This window comes from Saccoglossus kowalevskii, chromosome 14 (assembly GCF_978046115.1).
Source record: "Saccoglossus kowalevskii chromosome 14, keSacKowa6.1, whole genome shotgun sequence".
Lineage (NCBI taxonomy): Eukaryota > Metazoa > Hemichordata > Enteropneusta > Harrimaniidae > Saccoglossus > Saccoglossus kowalevskii.
In genome coordinates this window covers 8,713,796-8,739,166 of record NC_140654.1, presented here as the reverse complement: position 1 = coordinate 8,739,166, position 25,371 = coordinate 8,713,796, and the positions used below count along the sequence as shown (strand labels likewise).

At 35.2% G+C, this 25,371-nt stretch overlaps 2 protein-coding genes and 1 long non-coding RNA gene across 8 annotated transcripts in view; all 3 read left to right on the top strand.

The window, feature by feature from the left end:
• LOC102800783 (transmembrane and coiled-coil domains protein 2-like) overlaps positions 1 to 3,157 on the top strand; it is an 80,506-nt gene extending 77,349 nt beyond the window's left edge. For all 6 annotated transcript variants that reach the window (XM_085507861.1, XM_085507864.1, XM_085507860.1 and 3 more), the window contains one exon: positions 265 to 3,157. In XM_085507861.1, coding sequence (XP_085363987.1) covers positions 265 to 391 — 127 coding nt within the window. In that variant the 3' untranslated portion in view covers positions 392 to 3,157. The remainder of the gene's footprint in view (positions 1 to 264) is intronic.
• Positions 3,158 to 6,624: 3,467 nt separating this feature from the next.
• Positions 6,625 to 10,882, top strand: LOC144359165 (uncharacterized). The gene is made up of 3 exons (XR_013421950.2): positions 6,625 to 6,899; positions 7,006 to 7,249; positions 7,712 to 10,882. It is a non-coding gene; the product is annotated as an uncharacterized LOC144359165 (long non-coding RNA).
• Positions 10,883 to 15,439: 4,557 nt separating this feature from the next.
• LOC100368747 (tyrosinase-like) lies at positions 15,440 to 20,963 on the top strand. Its single transcript, XM_002738384.3, has 6 exons — positions 15,440 to 15,718; positions 16,932 to 17,317; positions 18,346 to 18,742; positions 19,277 to 19,448; positions 19,854 to 20,011; positions 20,846 to 20,963. Exons 1-6 carry the CDS (start codon positions 15,454 to 15,456, stop codon positions 20,941 to 20,943), a joined length of 1,476 nt encoding a protein of 491 aa, XP_002738430.2. The 5' UTR covers positions 15,440 to 15,453; the 3' UTR covers positions 20,944 to 20,963.
• The last annotated feature ends 4,408 nt before the right edge of the window (positions 20,964 to 25,371 follow it).

Genomic DNA, 25,371 nt, shown 5'->3' with positions numbered 1-25,371 from the left:
TCTATTTGATAAGATTATGTAGACACACTTAATTATATATTATTAGTGTTCTGATGAGACTCAATTTAGTCGTACATACTCTGCAATTTCATTTTCATGAACAGCACAATAGAAATGGAATTACAAACGTATTCCTGAATTACCTTGTACAGTACTCACAATATTGTATGAAAATGGTCTTTACCTGTCAATGATGTTACAAATGTCACATGATGTCACTAAATGAAAAGCTGATATGTTTTTTTTTTCTCCTCCATTGTCCAGGATGAGAATAGCGAGTACAACAATGTTTGTAGTCAGCGTGACGATCGTTTTAAGGAATTGGGACACAATACAGAGCACTGTTCAGACTTTTCGACGAGATTATGGACATATTTTACCAGAGCTATGACAAAGCACTCAAATAATATGCTTATTTGAGCAAAATGTATGGCTGAAAATAAACTGTTAAGCGACTCTTATTTTAAAGGGTTGAAATTCTAAATATAAAAATGTTGCAATATAGTATAAGAAGCTTCTATGGCCGTAGGCTAGCCCTTGTATGAAGGAGGCCAGCTAGAGGCGAATGCTGCCCTCTGGAGGCAAGAACATTGTGCTGGCCACAATTTTTTTAGCAGATTATTGTGGTTTCCATAGCAACATCAGATGGACACGTACCACCTTGGTTTTTACTGAAAACTTTATGTAATGTACACGTGTGTATTATGTTACCGTGATGATAAAATTTACATTTTTTTTCTGACATCACATGCTTCCGTATTTTGTATACTAGTTGACTGGCGCAGCTTGCTTCCAGTTCATTTTGAGTTTTAAATATATAAATGTATTTTCTATTGCAGAGCTTAGTATGTACCTATTTAATATGAACATTGTATTTTACACCATTCCGCAGGTTGATTTTCTCTGCTTTCTGTGGACCAATTTATTTTATGTGATGTTACTCAAAACGCATCATCAAGTGATTTGAGTTAAGCTTAGGTATATTTACCACAACTTATTTTGTTTTTCACTTTTTTTTTTCAGTTTTAATTTATACTGTGCAAGTTTCTCATTCCATAATAGTCATTTTGGATCGTCTCAGTTTTATTTATGGCTATCTATGCGCTGTTACTAGTCTTTTTCTGTCAGTTAAAGCGGGGGAGTCATCACCTGCGCATGCGTCAGATGGCCATAGCGTGTCATTGTTTACAAACAAGTGTTTACCCATGAGCCTTTGCATTTTAGTGTGTGTTATAGTCGCTTGGGACCCAATTACCGCACGTGCGCAGGTGACTGCCCTCTCGCTTTGAAGCAGCCATATTACATTTTTCAGGTATGCAAAGGGGTCTTTCAGGGCTCTCTAGCTGTTTTCTTTAACAATGTGTAAAGCAGGTGGAAATGATTTACTGTCTCTACTGCAATGTAAATGTAACCTAATGTCGCTTATTTTTATTAGTTGTCCAAAGTACATTAGTTTTGTTTTTAATTGTGAATGACCCAAAACCTATTATGCCAACTAGACCCCTCTCTAATCTCTTTATAAACTTTCCCTGCAAGAAATATCATTTGTCCTCGTTGGACTGTGGTGATTGAGGGTTTTATCACTGATAATGATTAATCCTCAATGGGACACCTTTCATAAAAAAAAAAATTATATTCAATTTCAAATTTTAAAAGTGTGGGGATTATAATTATATTGGTGTGCACATTTGTACAATGCTTTGTTTCCATGGAAACTGTTTTCTGTTTGTGAAGGAGACAAGTTAATGCCCAAAATTAGTTAGTTACCTTGAACTTTCTAAGTATTTTTTCAATGAAACAGAAGAAAATGCTAAGCGGAATCTACCAGTAGCGATATTAAAAGTATGCCCTCTATGGCGATATTTAGTAAAACCTCTTCCACTAATTCTCAGGTAGTAGGAAAAATTGAACCGAAAATGCTGTAAATGATGTTACAATTGATGGTTTAAAGGCTGTGTTCATACATGTTCGCTTTTGCGAATAGAATAGCATTAGCTGTTTTCTTATTTTTCTCAATCCACGAAATACTACCGATAAGTCGAAATGACCTTTGTAAAACCAAATGAAATCACATGAACCAAATATCATTATGTGCAAACTATAGACAGATAGACCTAGAGTATTATATGGGTTGACAGATTTGAAAGAAAATGGTGTTTAAAACACAGCTTGTGTCGAAGTAGGTTATTCTAGTTAATATTGTGTAGGCTTTAGGTAACATGGTTTTGAGGCATAATATATAGTGAAATATGCACTGTGTTTCCTCTATATTGCAAGTGTGTTTTTTAATGGGCATGTAATGTTTCAGCGCACAATTTATTGTTGATTACATGTACAAATTAACTTTTTTTTTTACAATTTTTTGATGTGATAAGTTGTTGAATCACAGTCGTAACAGCACTTTACTGTGTGTGTACTTAGATATATGTCTGTAATAGAGGAAATACAGTGTACTCATCCTTACAAACATTGCCATGCATGGCAAATGGGTCTTTCTGTATTTTATACTGAACTATTTTGTGAAATGCTCAAAACCGATTCTCGCTAAAAAATTTCATGAACATGTGGACATTCATTCACCCAGACAAAAGTCACTGTGACAATCTTAAAATAAAAATATTTTCAGTGACACAATTTTCTAGGTTTTTTTTCTTTTGGAACATGGACTTTTCAAAATGCTAAAAATGGAACTTTAACCAAGAACTGTAAAAGGGTCCGTAAAAACAAAGTTTATTACTAGTCTACACAGATCTGAATCATTGTGCTTTGTTTTTTTCGTCACCACCTTTAGGGAGTTTCATTCGTGAAGAGAATTCAAAACTGCAAATCTTGCTCGAGTTAATATTTGCTGGGAGCGCCTATTGGTCAGGGTTCACAACAATAGTAGCTGATTTTAGACAAGGCTTAATGGATGACCACAGATTTGACGTATTTGAATTGAATATTTACTTGGAATGCATGATATGTCAATATAGTTCACTTAATCCTGTCTCACCTTGATCACAGAAGTGTATAGCCCCAACTGATTGTACTTGTTTTGCTTAGGCTGAAGATACTAACTATTTAATATAACATACACAAATTAAACTAAATTAAATTGTATTGAATATTATGGACGTAAGTTGTAGTGAATGCAATAAATAAAATTTACAGTAAATTAGTGCATGGGATTTACATTTGGTGGGTATTGTGTCACTTTCTAAACGTATATTGCATGTATTTACTCTATTAGAAGAGTATCTTCAACAAAAGAACATATAAACATGTTGCATACTAGGTCACTAAAACATAATTTTACATATCGGGAAGTACTACAAATAGAATAAATACAATATAAGTTGTACAATGATGTATTCTTATGCAGGTTAACTTTCTGAGGTAATACTGGAAAGATTGGGTTACTAGTATGTTGTAAGCAGCTTCTAACATGATCACATGGAGTCCATGGAAGCAATGACTGATTTCCTCTGAACTGTTAATCTTCACTATAGTTTTCATTTTGAATTGTAAGTTATATTTTAAAAACTAGTTTGGTTACTGCTAATTTTTCTTCAAAAAAGCCAGTTGGAATCAAAGAAAGCTTAGAAAAAACTCCCGTATGCTGAGAGTATTGGAGACACATTCAGAATTACTTCTACTTGAGATATTGATGGAAAAGCTAATTATGCAAATCAGGTAATCAGTATGAACAGATTTGAGTATATAATTAAGAATGTATGCGCAATGTTACTGACCATCTATGTACCAAGTTTCATTGAACTGTGATTAGAACCAAAAAAATATAAATTATTATGCTACATTGTAATTATGGAAATAATATGAACAGATTTTAACCCAAATATTTACTCCAAAACAATAGATCTTTGCATAGTCCTACAGTATCTGTGTACAAAGTTTCATTGAAATGTGATTATTAGTACCCGGTAGTTGAGATAGTGGAAAAGCTGAAAAATAACTAATTATGCAAATTAGGTAATTATTATGCACGGATTTCCACCAAAATCTAATCAAATCTGCGCATTAGTTCAGAGCATCTATGTACCAAGTTTCATCAGCATCCAATGGCTAGTTCTTCAGATATCAGTGGAAAAGCTAATAATTGGCTAATTATCATGCAAATCAGATAATTAATATGCATGGATTTTTACCAAAACCTAATCAAATCTGCGCATTGGACCAGAGCATCTATGCACTAAGTTTCATTGAAAACCAATGTATGGTTCTTGAGATATCAGTGGAACAGACAGACACGCATAAACACACACAAATTTCTGTGTAAGCGGGGAGTTGCCATAAATATCTACGATCGTTAATGTTAGTGGGTATAAATTTCCCTACGTACACTTATGCCTTAGTTCACAGAACAGACTGGTTGCACCCTTTCTTAGTGATGTCATCATCTCCTACCTTTCGCAGTAGCACCATACCTGTCTTTCTTTCAGGTTTACCAGTACTGCACAATTCTTGTCTGGTACATGTGTTCTTTCAGAATAGTTGTAATAACTATCATTACCAACCAGTTGAATTAGACAAGTCTGTTACTTCTTTTTGCGATCCTTTCAACTTGTCCATCACAATTTTAATTAAACTTTATTAGGTTCCAATTGAATACTTCAATCTTATATAAACTTGAAACTATCCGTGATTTGATCAATTTAAATATAATAATAATTTACAGGGGCAGAGGTCAAAAATTGTTAGTGTCATATTGGCACACAATTAATATCTTAAAGCAAAATTATATCTTCAAGAAATATATATATACACTCACCTCGATAAAATAGTTCCTTAGATTGTGAAAGCTAAACAAAATAGTGTAATTCTACGTAAAAGTCTAAGTTTATTTCACCCTCACGGAATAACTGATTTGTATCCTAGTATTACATGTATCAGGCACAATTGTATTTGCCATACATAAATCCCGTTTTGGAAGTCAAATGCCATGTGGCCAACAACTTTCAATTTGCTGATCAGTAGACGTTAGTGAAATAAAGTCCTTAACACTACAATTAAATTATTTTACTTTTTTTACACTGAACTAGGTTCATCTTGTCTTGTCTACTGGTAACATTGGTGCCAAGAGCTCACACTAATAGGATTATACAACTAATTAACTGCGAAAACTGCTAAGAATGTTTTTCCTACTCCATTGGCCTCGAAAAGCAAGGAACCTGTCCCTAAACTCTATAGCTCAATTTTAAGTGATTCAGAACGTTATTTGACTGGAAGCTAGTTTTGCTAAATGTCATTCTTGTTGTTAAAAGTGATGCAATTTTTCTCCGTGTGGTTTGGGCATCAAATGGAGCATTAGTGGTGCCATGAAAAAATATAGCGAGATAATCAACCAACTACTTCTGGGTGGAAATGATGGCCGAAACTTTCGCCCACCGTATATCTCATACAAATTGCAATTATATTCAAATTATCTGTTGTTGGAAGTCGCAACGCCAATTTTGTTCTCGTGTATTTTAAAACGAGGCTTCTCATTTGTATACACAAATACCTCTGGTGACGTGCAGGGAAACTTACCGGTCAGCGTGCATTACCGATAATGTATATAAGCACCGTCCCCGGGGAACGATGACATAAGGCACATTTCTTATTGAATTATGACAATTGACAATTATGTACTTGTTCGTGGAAGAGTAGACCACAAAGAACACGTATTGTCAATTTTATCGTATAGGGTTGAGTTATATGCGAAATATGTCCTTTCTGGCGTAGCTGGTCGTCGTGATGAACGAAGTATTGCACAATCACTTGTATGATCGATGAAGTTGTCGAAGTGCTGTCATCTATAGCCACAGAACTCTCCGCGATCCCGCGTCTCCGTCGATGTTTGTCATGCTTGTTAAAATCGAGTTTGACGCCTAACTTTTATTCACTAATAATTGCTTGGCTGCAAATCATTGACCGGATTCGTATTCTCTAACCTATTACGCAGATCAAGTTGCAAGAAAAAGGTGTGAAGTCGCCATTCGACCAATCATCGAACAAATTCAGAAATGTTTAGACAATGAAATTGCAAAACAATTAGCAAGTATGTAATTTCCTATTAGAGCGACGGATTGATTTCCATATCACAAGCAAAATTCGAATTAATTTATTTAAAACATATACTCGACATCTCTCACTCTTCTGAAATCCGATGACTGGTTCGGAATCTGGTTCTCCTATTAACGATATCAATTTTCAGGTCGGAGTTTTTTTGAAGAGTTTATTAAAAGTTGTTTTCATAACGAACATATTTATATGGGGTGAGATCAGTGCCAAAATTACTTTAATTTCTATATGAAATTTAAAAAAAAAATCAAAATGCAAAGTGCCCACCTAATACAAAGACAATATAACAATGTCAAGACAATGCGAACCTAATGCAAAGACAATACGAAAATGTCAAGACAATGCCAACCTATTGCATGTCTATGTTGTAAGTATAGGATGAAGGCCCTCGTGAAGTTCAATATCTGAACGATTGCACGACACGAGTACATTATCCGGCTTACAACACGATTTGATAACACCTGCAAAAGGTACTGACCAATCACGCCACACGCAATGCGTTGTTGTCAGCCAATGATTGGTTTTAACACGGACACCTGTATATGACATATCTCATTGGCTGCATGTAGTCACGTGTGATGCACAGGTGGACACACTGTTTCCGATACTATTTTCAGACCCGCTTTATTTGTCAGATTGCCTTCAAACTGTAAGCATCATGTTTTATGATAGTGCTGTTGATGGCGTTTTCATTACCGCAAATACCTTCCGAAATGAGACCGAAATTAAAGAACACGTTGATACAGATGACAATGACTGGCTAATTCGGGATTTCGGAAAATTATTGGTAGAAAATGTGGAAATGGCAACTTCGATAGAAACTGTACTTCCTTCAGGTTTGTCAACATTCATTCCACTCGTAATGAACACATGCCTCCTTCTGATATATACTTGTGTTAATGGTGCAATAATTTCGTTTAAATAACATTTTACCTTATTTAGTCCACCAGATCTACCAGAACAAGCGTACTATTTGCAGCCAGCCCGAAAAATAAAGCGAGTTATTGGTATTCAATCACACCTGCTTACAAAGACAATGGGAAGACTGAAAATGCGGGAATTTCAGGATATTATACCAATCAGTTTGCGAGCAGCTGCAGCCACACATTTGTACAGGGGTAAAGTGGATGAACACGTTATCGCTGAAAAAACGGGTCACCCAAGCTCTGCTATAAGATCGTACAAGGTAAATTCTTTTAATTTAAATTCAGCCCACTAGTGGGACCCTACACCTGGCAAACTAAATACGTGTAGTTGAAACCAAAAGTCATAAATTTACTGTATAAACACATTTAATTATCGTACTGGCAACGACTGCCGAACCATATGCGAAATTCTAGTAGTCAATCAGCGAATACATTGTTACCAGGTGTTACCAGGTTATCAGGTGTTTTTGCAAATAAAATGGATAGAATAGTATGATTCTCCCTCATAGAATCAAAACAAAATCTATTCACTGTGCAGCGGACCAGAGGTGCCAATTTGTTCATTTGTGAAAGATTAATTGTTAAGGCAAAACTAGATATTATTCGGATAGTGGCCAATACAGTATTGTGTGCAGGCCCTGGAGCTACTTTTACTGTGTAAAGATATAACAATATTGATAGTTCACAAATTGCTAATCCTGATTTTATGTTCATCTTTACAGCGTACAAACATCGAGCAACAATTTGATGCAAGTGTGAAATATCAGGGGGAAAATTCTTCTCTCCGGGGTTCTCCACACTTGTCAGGAGGGAATCTCGTCTCGTCTCTCTGTCACGTCCCCTTGAGGTGCGGGATCGGGAAAGTCACTTAAGCTTTACAGTCAAATAAGACACACACAACGAAATCCGTTTCAGCTCTCGTCTTAGTCGGTCAATCGAGCACTCTATCAGACACAGCGCCCTGGGGAAAAATCCCCAAGACTATCGCAAGGCTGAACCAAGACTCTCTTAGACTGCGTCAAGGCTCGCCCCAAGTCTCTCCAGGACTGAGTCTGTTCTGCTGTACTCCCCAAGACCAACTAAAACAACTGTATTCATTTTCAAAACTCTAACCAATTACAAAGCAGTAAAAGGACTCTAGGCGTAACCTTCAATCATAAAGCCAATCACACTAAGTACTGAATACGTCATATCTTTTGATTAATCGTTCACTACATTAATAACTACGGATACCAACTGTCAAAATGAGTAGTCGGAATAGCGACGGTTATCTCGTAATTAGTTCCAAATCACTGAGCCAAGTTCCGTCCAAAACTCTCATCCCAAAAAGACATTATGTATACATTTTCATCTTATTGGAACTAGTGCCATCTTAAGTTCATTATAGAAAAAATGCCTTTGTTTTTACTCTAGTTAATATTTGACCTTTGTGTGAAGTCGCTGTATGGTAATTAGATCTGTTTATTTTCAAACACATTTGTCGGTTTATACTGTGAGCAGTAATCTTCTCAAATCGCTGCATAGGGTTAACTTTGTACAACTTCGTGTGTCATTTCATTTTCATTGTGTGACCCGAGTATGTTTTTCCCATCTCATTATAGTCAAAGCCATCTGGAGTTCATTATTAGAAAATGCCTTCTATTTATACTTTAGTTAACATTTGATCATTGTGAGAAGTCATTGTATGGTAATTAGATCTGGTCAAGGTTTATATCCAAGCTCAGTTGTCAACGACTGCTTGTACATTCTTTTAGTTTACTTGGCTTGTTAAACTACAGTCGTGAGGGACTGTGGTTAAACTTTATAAGATAGTATTCTACTGTAAGCAGTTGTACTCAGTACTAGTCCTCATTGTTCAGTGAACTAAGTGCAATAAGTTTTGTAAAGTTGCTACTGTACATGTACAATCAGTTATATCCTAGAGTTCACATAAAATAATTATACTATAAGTTGCTATAAAGCATATTCAGTATTCTTCAGTGCAATAAGTTATTACTGTACAATCAGTTACATCCTACTAAGTCACATAAGATATTTATATTATAAGTTGGCATATATAGTAGTTGTTAACTGAGCAGTATTTGCTAATACCCAGACTATTGAGTTAACTTTGCACAAATATATAAGTGTCATTCGAATATTATCATTATTTAGAATTATATTAGCCTCGGATTAAGAAAGAGTGTTAGACTAAAACGCGAACAAAAAATAAAATACATGCAGGAAATAAGAGCATGTGATTCATAGCCTCAACAACAAAACCTTGAAGTTAAAATAGTGAAATATTTCCTCAGTCAGGTAATCATGTAGAATTAGATGTTGTTACACATGAAGTTGATAATTTTATGGACCAATTAATGAACAAACTTGACAGACTAACAAATCAAAGTTAAGTATCTTCAATTGTAATGTAATTACTAATGAAACCAGTTTCATCTGTATCAAAAGAATATTTGAAGTACTGATTGGATGGATGTTTGGAAATGGTGCTGGTTCACAAAACCTTGGACTTTCATGTTATCAAAATGTTATTAATACATACTCCAGCATTTGCAATCTACATTCTTACGAAATCAAAAACCCATCAATGCAGAAAAATAAAACACTATCTTGTTTGTTATGTGAATAAGAATTATTTATAATCCAGATGTATTTGGGTAACAACAGTTTTAATAGTGCAGCATGGTTACAGAAATAAATTAAAAGTACAGAATTAATTAATCCCTTTGTTGAAAATAATGCCCATGAGTTTCTTGTGATAATATTTGATATATTTGAACAATATGACGTTAACAGTAATAATATATAAAAATAAATAGTAATTTTTATGAATCCACCAACTACAGTCATAGAACCATGTCACAAGATTTATCTCCTGATGTGAAAGATCTCTTCAATATATGTTAAGTAAAATATTACACAGGTAAATTAAGCTTGATGAAATAAATCAGAGTAAAAAAATCTCACAACTGGAGAAGGAAAGATATTCAAAGAGATTAAGTAGGGAAAATATAGAACAATTGAAAAAGGAGAAAAATGCAATGAGATTAAAGAGGAAAAATGTAAAACAACTAGAGAAGGAGAAGAATGCAATGAGATTAAAGAGGAAAAATATAGAATAATTAGATAAGGAGAAGAATGTAATGAGATTAAAGAGGAAAAATATAGAATAATTAGATAAGGAAAAATGAAATGAGATTAAAGAGGAAAAATTTTGAACAATCAGAGAAGAAAAATGCTGCAATGAGATTAAAGAAGAAACATGTATACAACTTGAGAAAAGGCGTAATGCGAACGGATTAAGTAGAAACAATATAGAACAATTGGAAAAAAAAGAAAAATGCAAAGAGATCAAGTAGAAAAATATAGAACAGCTGGAGAAGGAGAAGAATGCAAAGAGATTAACAAGAAAAAATGTACAACTTGAGGAAAAGTGTAATGCTACGAGATTGAAAAAAAAATGTAAAAATACAGTTGGAAACTATCGATTTAGTGAACTCATTAATGAATTTCAGAGAGATGTATCTGAAGGACATAATGATCAACCACTATGCTAGAGAAAACTAAAAATCAATGGAAGCAGAACACAAAATCAACATCCCTTCTCGAATGTATAGCTTAGAGTGATGTTTGGTAGTAAGAAATGAAAATCATTTTATAAAATTTCACTATTTCAAGAATTTAGACAATTCTTGGTCTCAACTTAACCAGTTGTATCAACTATTCCCTTGCGGACAAGGTTTCAATAGTTTTGCTATGTTTTTAATATAAATTGTTAGTCTTAGTTGTCCTAAATGTATTTGGTTTGTTTATAACAGCTCTGTATTTTCTATGCAAAGCACCAACTGTGTTTCTGTTATTGATTAATATAGAATCAAATACATAAGACAAAACTTGTGAGTCTATAATCAATATACCACTTAGGACTGTCAGATTTGGGGGAGGGGAATCAGAGTTCTTTGATCAGATTATTGTTCATCAACCTGTCAAGTTTCATTGATAACTGCTGCAGAATTTCTGAGAAAATGTTGAAGACGAGCACAGACATCTGGACGGAATGCTGGAAGGACATATGGACTGAGCTCAAATTAATACTCCCCTTTTTTTAGGCTACAACTGAAACGGGGACTAAAGTAGTATCGTCACTACAGTTCTACACCAAACGTTTAATTTATAAAAAAAAAATATTCCCTGTTTGTGAACGCCAATGATTGTGATTGGTCAAGTTATTTTTAACTGTCCTTTGATATTTATTTATAATTTATAAATTATAAATAAAATAATATTCATGGTCATAATAATTCCATGTTGCTAGAAAGTACTGTTTTAAAGTAATTTTAGGGGGCAAAATGCGTCATATTTTAAAACATTAAGATATACAGTGTGGTCTACTTAGTTCAAAATTGCTGATTCATAATACTAGTAAGAAACACAAAATAGATAAAAGTATATACATTTGCAGTGTTATATAAAGGAGAAATGGCAAATCAAATATCATACACACTACAACAAGCCGGTAGGCTGGTTGGCGATCCGCTCCGCTCAAAAACAAGCACCATGTTTTTGGCTGTTTCCATGGTGTGACCTAAACGTGAAGCTAACGTCGGTTTATAACTAATACGAAGTTCGCAAACACCATTCAGTCTTTAGAAGTCACTTAGTTTATTACTAGGACCACATTCACTCTCCTCGTAGAGTGACTGTGCTAGGACGTATTCTGCTGTTACATTTATTATTTCCAACCGTTTTGCGATAGCATTTTCTAGAATGAAGCGTTTCCTGTAAATGCTGGAAAGCGAAATAATGAAATAACGAGATGGTAAATATTTACCTAAAGTACAGTGTGTTGACCTTCATAATAATATACTTCATAATGCAAAACATTAGTCACGGTGAGTTATTTAAATATACGACTCCTAATCGAAAAATATGACCACAGTCCAGAATTTCAGACGGATATTAAGAAACCTAAGAGCATATCAGAAACATTTACTCTAAAATATAAAAAAGAACTGCAGTCAAAAGTCAAGAATGCCCGCAAATAAAGAACTCTGTCCCACAATCCTTTGTGCGTGTTATTACGGACACGCGCAAAAAACTGTACCACGCTTGTCAAATCGCAGGGAGCCCAGGAACTATAATCAACTGCAATACGCAGTCTCTATGAGCGATGGGGGGGGGGGGGTATCGGCTGGTATCTAGTGTAAGAAATAGACAAGGGATGAAGGCTCCAGCCAGCTCACATTTTTTAAACTCGAAAAAATAAACGAAAAGAATGAAAAATAAAATATAAAAAAAATACCAGGTTGAAGAATATTAGTTGCTTCTTCAAATTTCGCCAAAGCCCTACCTATATTTGACCGATATCTGCAGAATAAATCAAGAAAACTACACAAATTTACTTTATTTAGGAATTCCTAACGGTTTGCCCGAACGCACGGCACAGTTGGAGGCGTGGCCTGTTCAGCATTTGTCAAAAACCAATCACAAGACTGGTTACGAACCACATCGAGGTCACGACTCGGTTAGCCTTGCTCAACTGGTTTTCGAGTTTAAAAAATGCGAGCTGGCTGGAGCCTTCATCCCTTGTCTATTTCTTACACTAGATACCAGCCGATACCCCCCCCCCCCCCCCGCGCGCTCATAGAGACTGCGTATTACAGTTGATTATAGTTCCTGGGCTCCCTGTGGTCAAATCTGGGTCAAATATACAGTACGCTACTATCTTGCCACAGATTGTTTAGTAGTGGAGTGTTCGGTGACCATTGAATTAGCCCGTGATTCATATTTTATGTGTATTAATTTATTCATAAATTTTCGTGACTGACAGTACTGCCCAAATTGTAGTCAAAAAAACGCAACTGGTGAAACGGAAGAGCATCGCCAGGCGATGGACTCGGGGCTCTTTGGCAACTACCGCATAGAGGTCAAAATACGCGTTAAATTTGGCTCTTCCGTTTCGCCCCCTCCGGAATGTTCTACTTTCGCAGCCTAATCGCAGCTTTTTCGAAAAACGTCGAAAAAACACAAGAATTAGTAGAAATGTTCCTGTTTTGGGCGGATTATTGATAGAGAATAATGTCTTTATTACAAAAATGCTGAAAAACCGTGAGTTGTTGCCTTAGTTTTTTTTTATTGGCGAAAAGCTGCGAACTCGGCAAATTTGGTTGCACAACTTCCCTTTATCATATACACCCAGCGACACCGATGCCAGCTGACTGTACAAAACTGGTAGGAGGTAATACATTTGGGGCGAAAGTATTCAAAAATCAGTTTTTGGATGTTGCAATGGCAGTGGTGGGCCAGGATTTTTTTCCAATTAGTGACGGCACGACCTACCTGTGAAGTATGAACAAAACCAGCCGAGCCGTTGCTGGTGAAAAGTTACCCCAACTTTGGGGTAAAATTTCTCGGTAATGAAAACAGATATCAAAAATTCAAATAGTAACTTTGTGCCCACACTCAAGCTGAGTAGAATGAGCTATGTTTGAAGTGTTTTATCCCAAATTTGTAGGAGGAGATACATTTGGCGCTAAGCTATCCAAAAATCAATTTTTTGGCTGTTACTATGGCAACGGTGGGCCAAAAAAATTTTTCAGATTTTTCCTTATAACTAGTGTGACCTACCTGCCAAGTTTGAAAAAAAATCGGCCAAGCCAAAAAAATCACAGAAGAAATCATACGTGAAAACACTGGAAATGTACACACACAGACACACACGCACACAAAACGACAAAAGTGATTATAAGGGCAATCCAATCCCAGCGGAGCGGATCGCCAACAATAGTGATTATAAGGGCAATCCTAGAGGAGCGGATCGCCAACAAGTGATTATAAGGGCAATCCTAGCGGAGCGGATGGCCAACAAAAGTGATTATAAGGGCAATCCTAGCGGAGCGGATCGCCAATATATGGCAGCGCATGGCAGTCCCTGGAAGACGCCGTTCTCAGCTAATACATTTACCCCCCAAATATATAGATTTCAACACTCGCAACAGCTACCTTTCACTGCTCGCTATTGATACATTTTGCAATAATTTGCATTACCACTATCGGCGCCTATCTAAAAATAATATCACAGCCTTCGTTTTGTGCATCTGATATTTTCCCTTATTGGTAATTGAGCACTGAATCGAGTAGCATTTTACCATTTACATTACCGATCGCGTTTTCGAAATAACAAGGCATTGTTTTATCGTTCTTATTTACAAATTTCGACAAGGAACAATAAAAATACTACATAAAAACAGTACAATTATACGATATTACGTCGTTGACGATGACACTACGATGACGACACTTGTCGAATCGTGTATATTTTCTCACGAGATCTAGTACTATTTCACAACTAAGTCTACCACCATTTCGCGCTATTGCTTACTCACACTGACCGCTCGTTCTGTGCCAATTTCAACACGTATGTACATCTCAAATCATGGGCCTAAACCTCGTTTCACTGCTTGTAATGTATACTTTATTGTTTAATAAATATAATATACTGTCCGTGTAATGTACGACTTATGAGTGAATATTACTGATTGAGTTACTAAGAGCTTGAAATACAAAAAAAAATATTTAGTTGACCGGAATTTGTATCGACAAATCAGAAGATCGTTGTGCAATCGTCACTTCTGTGCTGCCTGCGAACTCGCAATCGCCAACATATAGCTGCCTGCGAACTCGCATTCAAAATATGGAGCTGCCTGCGAACTCGCTGCTTCACTCTCACACCCCGGATTTTGGCAAATTTACATACATAGGTATCATAATGCTGGACGTTGCTGGACCGGGAGCGGGGGGGGGGGTTAATTTCACTCAACACTGAACGGTGAAGAAACTTCGCCCACGAGTGTCGCTCGATCGTATACTGCATACCCAAATCTAGCAAATCATTTACAGCCGCCATTAAACAATAAATGGTCCAATGACAGGCCTTAATTCACGATTCGGTGGCATATTGCACGCCATACAATCGGCCAGCATTCGGCAGACTGAGGCGTATTCATGAGGATTTGCATATTATGTTAAGAGCGTTATGTTCATATCTGTTATGTTCGAACCTGCTATGCTAAGATAAATTGTAACGTTCTTTTTTCAGATTTTAAATTTAACTGCTCATATTGTACATATAAATGCTAAAATTTTTAATATATATGTTCGTCTTTTAACATCTGTTAATTTATAGTTTGAATTTAAATGATCATATTTTAAATTTAACTTCTCCTATTTTTAATTTAACTGCTCATATTTAAAATTTAAATGCTCAAATTTCATATATAAATGCTCATAGTTTAACATTCGTTTTTTGTATTTGGAATTTAAATGCCCATATTTTAAGTGTAACTGCTCACATTTTAAATTTAAAATGCTGAATTCGAATCCAACCAGTATAATTAAAAAAATATCTCAAAAAAAGTGGGCGTGTGACGTTTTTCTTTTCCCCGAGTAGTTGTTGTATATCACCATGATGTTAACAGTATTGACGTTAATAGTTTTGATTAACACAAATATGGCAATCTTTCCAAAAGTATGTCTCTCTGGAGAAATATTTGCGTCAAAAGAATGCTGTCCTGTACCAGAGGGATATGTGGATAAATGTGGTGGACCTGAACGTGGATATTGCAATGACATAGTTGTCAATATTGTCGATTCAACGGATGGTTTTACTGGTGATTTTGAACGTTTTCAGTGGCCAACTACATTTTTTAATCGAAGTTGTCAATGTCTCGGTAAGAACAAATTTTACATTATATGTTTACACGGTATTATGTCTGTTCAGAATTACCTACTTGAATGAACAATGTGTTGAAGCTATAACATTTTACTTTCAGATGTTAGAATACTGTTTACTGCACGCAATTGTTATTTCTATGGTCGTGAAATAAACTGTACTATTGGTTGTGGAAAAAACATATAACTAAATTTAACTTTAAATTCGTATAACCGGCAGCGGGAAATATTGCACGTAATTCAACATGCGTCATAACGCATTAGTTTTCAGGTCACTTGGCATAATTCTATTATAATTCTATTAATTCATTTTCTGAATTTACTGGGTTGTTTTATCATTTACATGTACCGAAATCTTCCAGTTGGCGCGTAATACAAATATGTACAAGCTATTTTTTGTATATTAGAATAATTTCATATACAAATACGGCCAGTGACGCGTTGCAGCTTACTCTCAAAATTCCAACCCGGCCGCATAAGTGAATTTGGATCTTGTCGATAAATTAAACAATGCCGTTTTTTACGTTTTACAGTTTAGTCCGTTTAATGGAACATGCCTGAGTTATAAATTTCTATTCTCTGAATTGGTTCTAGTTCTCTAAAACAACAGTATGGATGAGCAAAATATTAAATATCGCTCACAATGTTAGCCTGGAAATTTAGAATTTCACTCCAAGCATTTTCGTATGTGAAATATTGTGAGGTAAATTTTAAATATATTTAAACCCCCCATGGGGTAGGTTTGGGAGATACGGTTGAGGGGCGAATCTCCCGTCTTTGTGTGATCGAATAAACTGAAATTTTGGAATTCCAAAAATTGTTAATATTTCAAAATATTGCTAGATTATATGAAATATATACTGTACTTACATTTCAGCAGCCATTCTGCTAAAAGTGTAAGATATATTGTAATAATATCATTGTCTTTCTAAAAGATACTGTCTTGTGCTCAAAATAGTTATGCATAAACGTGGTGCACCTGTACGCGAAATTCACTTGGTTGTTTGTGTTGTTGGTTCAATAGTTGGTCGTTTCGAATTGACTCAAATTAGTTACACGAGAAAGAAAATATTAGTACATTTTCGATTATGTGTTTTACTAGACATTGTGTTTTAATTATTTCACAGTATGTGATATGACCACGCGTGAAACAATAGTTTAGATAATTACAGCAACCTTTTGAACATGTGAATAATTGTTATTAAAATTTAGGTAATTTCGATGGACCGGACTGTAGTGACTGTAAGTTCGGCTGGAGTGGAAAAAACTGCACAAACCAGACAACCAGAATCAGACGTAACATCTTGAACATGACGGTGGAAGAAGTAGAACAGTTTAAACTTTACCTCATCAAGGCAAAGAACACAATCAGTGACTACATGATTCCAACAACGTTGTACAGAAACATGGACGATGGCCAACAACCAATGTTCACCGAAATATCTGTTTATGACTTTTTTACATGGTTTCACTATTACTCTGTTTGGGATAATATTGTGAAGCATTCTGGCGCCAGCCCAGATTTCGCCCACAGTGGACCTGGATTTCCAACTTGGCACAGATCGTTTATTCAACTGTGGGAAATGGCATTGCAAAAGGTGAGAATAGTCCGGAATAATGTTATAGATATACTAACATTATATAAATCTGTTATCCCATTCAGATATGCATAAGTATATATAAGATGAAACCCTCGTATGAGAAATGTCGTAGCTGTTCTGGCAAATAGTGGAATAAATGCGCACTGGGGAAAGGAGACCAATCCCCAATTTCCAAATGGAATATGAAAGTCCTAGAACGATTATTATGCAATGCATGGACGCCATACACGTACACGTGTGCGTGTGAGCATTGTCTTTTCGAAATTTTCAGTCACTGTTCTCGTAAATTCCCATACGAAAATTTGCAGGTCGATCCTATACGGAATATCGACATTCAACTTTTGAATAATGATATTCAAACTTGAGACATCATATCGACCAAACGTTCCAACGGACATAGTATGTCAGAATGGCCGTTATGAGAGTCTGAGCTCGAATCCAGCCACTGTGGTTTGTTGTTAGCAGAGTAAAACTTGGTCACTGCTCCATCTCTGAACGTGTTCTATACAAGATACTTAGGGCAATTTAAGAGAACGAAGGCGAATAAAAGTTCGAGGATAATTCGTGAGAACAAAGAGATTTGATTTGACAAAACCACGGAACCAAAGTATTAAAGTGTATTTACAGACCTGCCATGGGGCGAACTTGTTTTATTCTAGCCGGAGCACCTAATATGAGCAACTATATACTTGATATTACAGATGAATACATATATAATTGAAACAGAGTATTGCCTATACGCTGTGTTTGATGTTGATGAGACATGCAACTATATCTTACTTCAGACAATTATGTATAGTGGCCATTACTTGGTTAAATGACAATACCCTGTCACACGAGTATTTTTCACTTTGTTTTCTATCACCTCTAATTATAAATATATAAACAACCCCTTTGGGTTTCTTATAAATTGTGATCGAATATGACGATTATGCGTGCACATAACTAAGTATATATATATATGTGCCTGCTTATTGAACCATCTTGTATCACATGAATACATGTTATCTGTTTCGTCTACATAGGTTTCTAACAATGAAGAGTTCGCTCTACCTTACTGGGACTGGGCTGGAGAACCAAACTGTACTATATGTACTGACACGTATTTCGGAAAATCTACAGATTCTCTACACAACTTCACGGTAACTGGAACGTTCGCAAACTGGCCAGCAATTTGTCATGACTTCGAAAACCTTACACAACATGGCGAGCTGTGTTCCAATACCAGACCGTCTTTAAACACTCCGCGCATCCAGCGTAATCCTGGAGGGAACGAGTCCCCCGAACTCCAGGTTCTACCGAGTAAAGAAGCTGTGTACTACGCCCTCAGTGTTACAGACTATGACGTAATTCCAACTAATTACGCTCCGGTCTACAATAATTGGACACATTCTCCTTGTAGTTTTCGTAATGTTTTAGAAGGTACGTATATGAAATGAGCCAATACAGAAAATTTTAAGTTTTTTAACTGACTGAATTTGTGGTACTGTTGTTGTTATTAAGCAAGTTCACATTATTTTAGTTGTTGTTTTCTTATGCAGCAGTATTACAATCAAGCGTACAATATATGGGGAAAATAAGTTGTTTGCTATAAAACAGGTTTCCCCAATTATGGCACTCGACTAATGCAATATTTGAAATACAAACACATTAAAATATGAAATATACACAATATCATAATTTTAGTAAATGTTGTTTAAAAATTCCGTCAATTTGTACAATACCCAGGTGTTTATAAGGTAAAAAATGTGAGTGATAACGCATGATTAAGAAGAATAACAATTGTTATTAAGACTTAAAATGAAGCAGAGTAATCAGATAATGTACAAAGTAGCATAGAAAATTGTCAAATTTTCTTCAACCCCGTTCGATCTTCTTGATCAGCTGCGGTGACCACATTTGGAAACAATTTTCCACTCTGACACAGTGATACACATTTGTTAAATATGTTTCAAGGTTATGCTGATTCAGAAAACCAGACCGGGCTTCCTAGGGTACATCAGTTGCATAATCAAGTCCACTTATACTTCAATGGTACGATCTCAGTGATTGCTAACGCACCAAGCGATCCGATCTTTATTTTGCATCATGTCAATGTTGATAGAATATTAGAGAAATGGCTGCGAAGGTAAATACACTACAAGACCTCATTTATACCGATTTCTGTATTTACTCGATTCTGGCGACGACTGTGCATGTCAAAACAGATGTTGATGTGGGGGAGATTTCAAGTTTGTTTAATTACAATGATTTAGCATCTACCCCATTATACTTAGTAATCCAAATGGCTTTCATCAACCTGTTGAATAGAACTACCACAGTGATGGCGCAAACACAGTTAAATACAAACCAATCAGTGTAAAATACAATAGTTCAACTCCGTAGTTGACATACATCGACGAGTCATGAGAAAATGAATCCAGCTTTGTACGCGACATCAGAGTTTGTGTGTGAAATAACATGCATACCATCAGTATTATTACCCCGAGAGACGATTTTAATTGTATGTATTTTAATTGTACTTCTATTTAAGGTACAATGTCACTGCTGATCAATTTCCGGACACGTCGGCACCATTAGGTCACAATCGTTATTCATATATAGTACCTACGTTCCCTGTGCGGACCCACAGCGATTTTTTCAAGAAATCACATAATCTGGGTTATGACTATGATGACATTGATGAATTTGGTAAGATTTACAGTATTTTGCATCGTGATCGGACTATTTTATTGCTTCCCAAAATATATCAGTGTAGAGATGGATGAAGTAGAGATGGACAAATATGTTGTCAACCCGGAACTTAAACATAAATAATTAATAATGACATCTTTTGGAGAGGAAATGTTTTACATTCATGTATTATAAATGAAATATGTAAACCAATAATGTAACACAACTAGACCTTTTTTACTGAAAAAGATTTGGTGGATATACGCAATATCATTTCAAGTTTTTGTTTTGCAATATTTTTCATTTATAACACTTCTATATAAGACAGCAACAGAATACTTCCGTCGACACTTTTTAAATTACAGACAAAACTGACATGCAAATTATTACTAAAATAAAAGCATTCAGATTAGTTCTAATTTATTCTGTCACTGTGTTCTATGCGGTATTTTAACAGTTTGATTTAGTTATATTGCTGCTTGGATTGTATAGCTTTTTGTCAATATTAATTCTGTTTCATTTATACACAATTTAATATTTTGGATTATCTGTTTAAACAACGTGGTATAGTTTGATACTTAATACGAAAACATAAGATCGAATATTATCCAAGCTGCTACGCTAGCACAATTCTGTCAAGCAAATTGAAAAGAAAGTGAAGAACAAATATTAATCAATTTGCCATATTTTGGATTCAGTAACCAATTTGTTTATTTCTGGTCAAAACCATAACATATTACAGAAAATTGCGACACTTCACACGGTTTCAATCTTGAATGCAAGGCAAAATTCCTGATAACACGAGGTTTTTTGACATCCAAACTACATTGTTTTGTCATTGTTTGGTTATAGGTCTGCCGCTGGACCCAATAGAGCGTGAAAAGGAAATAATGGCTGTCAACAAAATGAAGAAATGTAGAGTACCAAATGGAGATTCAGTAAAGAAATAAACGCACAATCAAGGAAAACATGCCATGTGAATATCAATTGGAAGTAATTCAAGTCATTATATATATATATATATATATATATATATATATATATATATTTCAATTTAGGGGCATTATTTACTGGGATGTCGTTGATTACTGGAATATTGTTATTTCTAAAAATGTATTAAACACATAACTGAGCATAGTAGAACATCAACCAACTTCTTGCCACACACTTGTACTGCTTCGCGTGGTTTTGCTTTTAAGAACTAATTTTCACTAACGTTATGCCTCGTGAGTAGGTCTTGTAAAGATTCGATGTAATTAACTCGTTAACGAAAAGTAGATAAAATATCATATTCAAAATATCTGAGCCCCAACCAACAAACGTACCACACTGCATGGTTAAATCAGTGAAACACAAAATAACAAGCATAGCACACTGCATGGTTAAATCGGTGAAACATAAAATAACAAACATACCACACTGCATGGTTAAATCAGTGAAACGTAAAATAACAAGCATACCACACTGCATGGTTAAATCAGTGAAACACAAAATAACAAGCATACCACACTGCATGGTTAAATCAGTGAAACTCAAAATAACAAGCATACCACACTGCATGGTTAAATCAGTGAAACTCAAAATAACAAGCATACCACACTGCATGGTTAAATCGGTGACACACAAAATAACAAGCATACCACACTGCATGGTTAAATCAGTGAAACACAAAATAACAAATATACCACACTGCATTGTTAAATCAGTGAACCACAAATATACCACACTGCATGCTTAAATCAGTGAAACACAAAATAACAAACATACCACACTGCATGGTTAAATCAGTGAACCACAAAATAACAAGCATACCACACTGCATGGTTAAATCAGTGAAACACAAAATAACAAGCATACCACACTGCATGGTTAAATCAGTGAACCACAAAATAACAAGCATACCACACTGCATGGTTAAATCAGTGAAACACAAAATAACAAGCATACCACACTACATTGTTTAATCAGTGAACCACAAAATAACAAGCATACCACACTGCATGGTTAAATCGGTGAAACACAAAATAACAAGCATACCACACTGCATGGTTAAATCAGTGAAACACAAACTAACAAGCATACCACACTGCATGGTTAAATCAGTGAAACACAAAATAACAAGCATACCACACTGCATGGTTAAATCAGTGAAACACAAAATAACATACCACACTGCATGGTTAAATCAGTGAAACACAAAATAACAAGCAAACCACACTGCATGGTTAAATCAGTGAACCACAAAATAACAAGCATACCACACTGCATGGTTAAATCAGTGAAACACAAAATAACAAGCATACCACACTGCATGGTTAAATCAGTGAACCACAAAATAACAAGCATATCACGCTGCATGGTTAAATCAGTGAAACACAAAATAACAAACATACCACACTGCATGGTTAAATCAGTGAAACACAAAATAACAAGCATACCACACTGCATGATTAAATCAGTGAAACACAAAATAACAAGCATACCACACTGCATGGTTAAATCAGTGAACCACAAAATAACAAGCATACCACACTGCATGGTTAAATCAGTGAAACACAAAATAACAAGCATACCACACTACATTGTTTAATCAGTGAACCACAAAATAACAATCATACCACACTGCATGGTTAAATCGGTGAAACACAAAATAACAAGCATACCACACTGCATGGTTAAATCAGTGAAACACAAAATAACAAGCATACCACACTGCATGGTTAAATCAGTGAAACACAAAATAACAAGCATACCACACTGCATGGTTAAATCAGTGAACCACAAAATAACAAGCATACCACACTGCATGGTTAAATCAGTGAAACACAAAATAACAAGCATACCACACTGCATGGTTAAATCAGTGAACCACAAAATAACAAGCATATCACGCTGCATGGTTAAATCAGTGAAACACAAAATACCAAATATACCACACTGCATCGTTAAATCAGTGAAACACAAAATAACAAACATACCACACTCCATGGTTAAATCAGTGAAACACAAAATAACAAGCATACCACACTGCATGGTTAAATCAGTGAAACACAAAATAACAAACATACCACACTGCATGGTTAAATCAGTGAAACACAAAATAACGAGCATACCACACTGCATGGTTAAATCAGTGAACCACAAAATAACAAGCATACCACACTGCATGGTTAAATCAGTGAAACACAAAATAACAAGCATACCACACTACATTGTTAAATCAGTGAACCACAAATTAACAAGCATACCACACTGCATGGTTAAATCGGTGACACACAAAATAACAAGCATACCACACTGCATGGTTAAATCAGTGAACCACAAAATAACGAGCATACCACACTGCATGGTTAAATCAGTGAACCACAAAATAACAAGCAAACCACACTGCATGGTTAAATCAGTGAACCACAAAATAACGAGCATACCACACTGCATGGTTAAATCGGTGAACCACAAAATAACAAGCATACCACACTGCATGGTTAAATCAGTGAACCACAAAATAACGAGCATACCACACTGCATGGTTAAATCAGTGAAACACAAAATAACAAGCAAACCACACTGCATGGTTAAATCAGTGAAACACAAAGTAACAAGCATACCACACTGCATGGTTAAATCGGTGAAACACAAAGTAACAAGCATACCACAATTCATGGTTAAATCAGTGAAACACAAAGTAACAAGCATACCACACTGCATGGTTAAATCGGTGAAACGCAAAATAACAAGCATACCACACTGCATGGTTAAATCGGTGAAACACAAAATAACAAACATACCACACTGCATGGTTAAATCAGTGAACCACAAAATAACAAGCATACCACACTGCATGGTTAAATCAGTGAACCACAAAATGACAAGCATACCACACTGCATTGTTAAATCAGTGAAACACAAAATAACAAACATACCACACTGCATTGTTAAATCAGTGAAACACAAAATAACAAACATACCACACTGCATGGTTAAATCAGTGAAACACAAAATAACAAGCATACCACACTGCATGGTTAAATCAGTGAAACACAAAATAACGAGCATACCACACTGCATGGTTAAATCAGTGAACCACAAAATAACAAACATACCACACTGCATGGTTAAATCAGTGCAACACAAAATAACAAGCATACCACACTGCATGGTTAAATCAGTGAAACACAAAATAACAAGCATACCACACTGCATGGTTAAATCAGTGAAACACAAAATAACAAGCATACCACACTGCATGGTTAAATCAGTGAAACACAAAATAACAAGCATACCACACTGCATGGTTAAATCAGTGAAACACAAAATACCAAATATACCACACTGCATGGTCAAATCAGTGAAACACAAAATAACAAACATACCACACTGCATGGTTAAATCAGTTAACCACAAAATAACAAGCATACCACACTGCATGGTTAAATCAGTGAAACACAAAATAACGAGCATACCACACTGCATGGTTAAATCAGTGAACCACAAAATAACAAACATACCACACTGCATGGTTAAATCAGTGAAACACAAAATAACAAGCATACCACACTGCATGGTTAAATCAGTGAAACATAAAATGAAAACCCCACAAACATAAACCAATCTACCATGTTAAAAACAAGACAACTTGTATAACTATGCTAACAGTATTGCAGTGTTTTTGTCTGTGTGAGCCATATGACATTATTCATTTTGAGTAGCACATACTCAGATCTATAACTAAATAACAATATATAAACAAACAAGAAAACATACTAAAACTAACAAAAGGACAGTTAACAGTTTTATTTCTAATTGAGTCAAACAATTTGTTCCTGATTGTAATATGTTGTGGGCATTTCATAACATTGTGGAATTTATCCTCAATTTAAGCTGTGTTGCGTCTTGTACAGATCTTGTGATCAAATTTAACCTTTGGCCTAATAAGCCTAGCTTTTTCAATCATTAAGAGATGGTCACTTATTGAAAGTTTGAAATTTATTTCACCAGTAACATAAGGAAATTAAATAAATACTAATGTACAGAAATGCATATATAAATAAAATGTTGCTTTGTAGGAATGCAACTGGTGAGGGACACGGAAATAGTTCGGTATTGAACTAGTCTAGTCCATGTCCCCACCCAGCGTTATACACAGAAAGTGTCTGCATGACTGAGAAATATAATGAAATATAATTAAATAAGTGAAATAATGTAAAGTAAAATAACTGTTGATGAAATATTTTATCAATTATTTGATGAATTAGTAAATAAATGAATGAATAGATAAATAAATAACTGGATAACTGAACAAATAAATAAATAAATGACTAAGTTGATGAATGAATGAATGAATGAATGAGTGAATGAATGTTACTCATTTAGTAGAA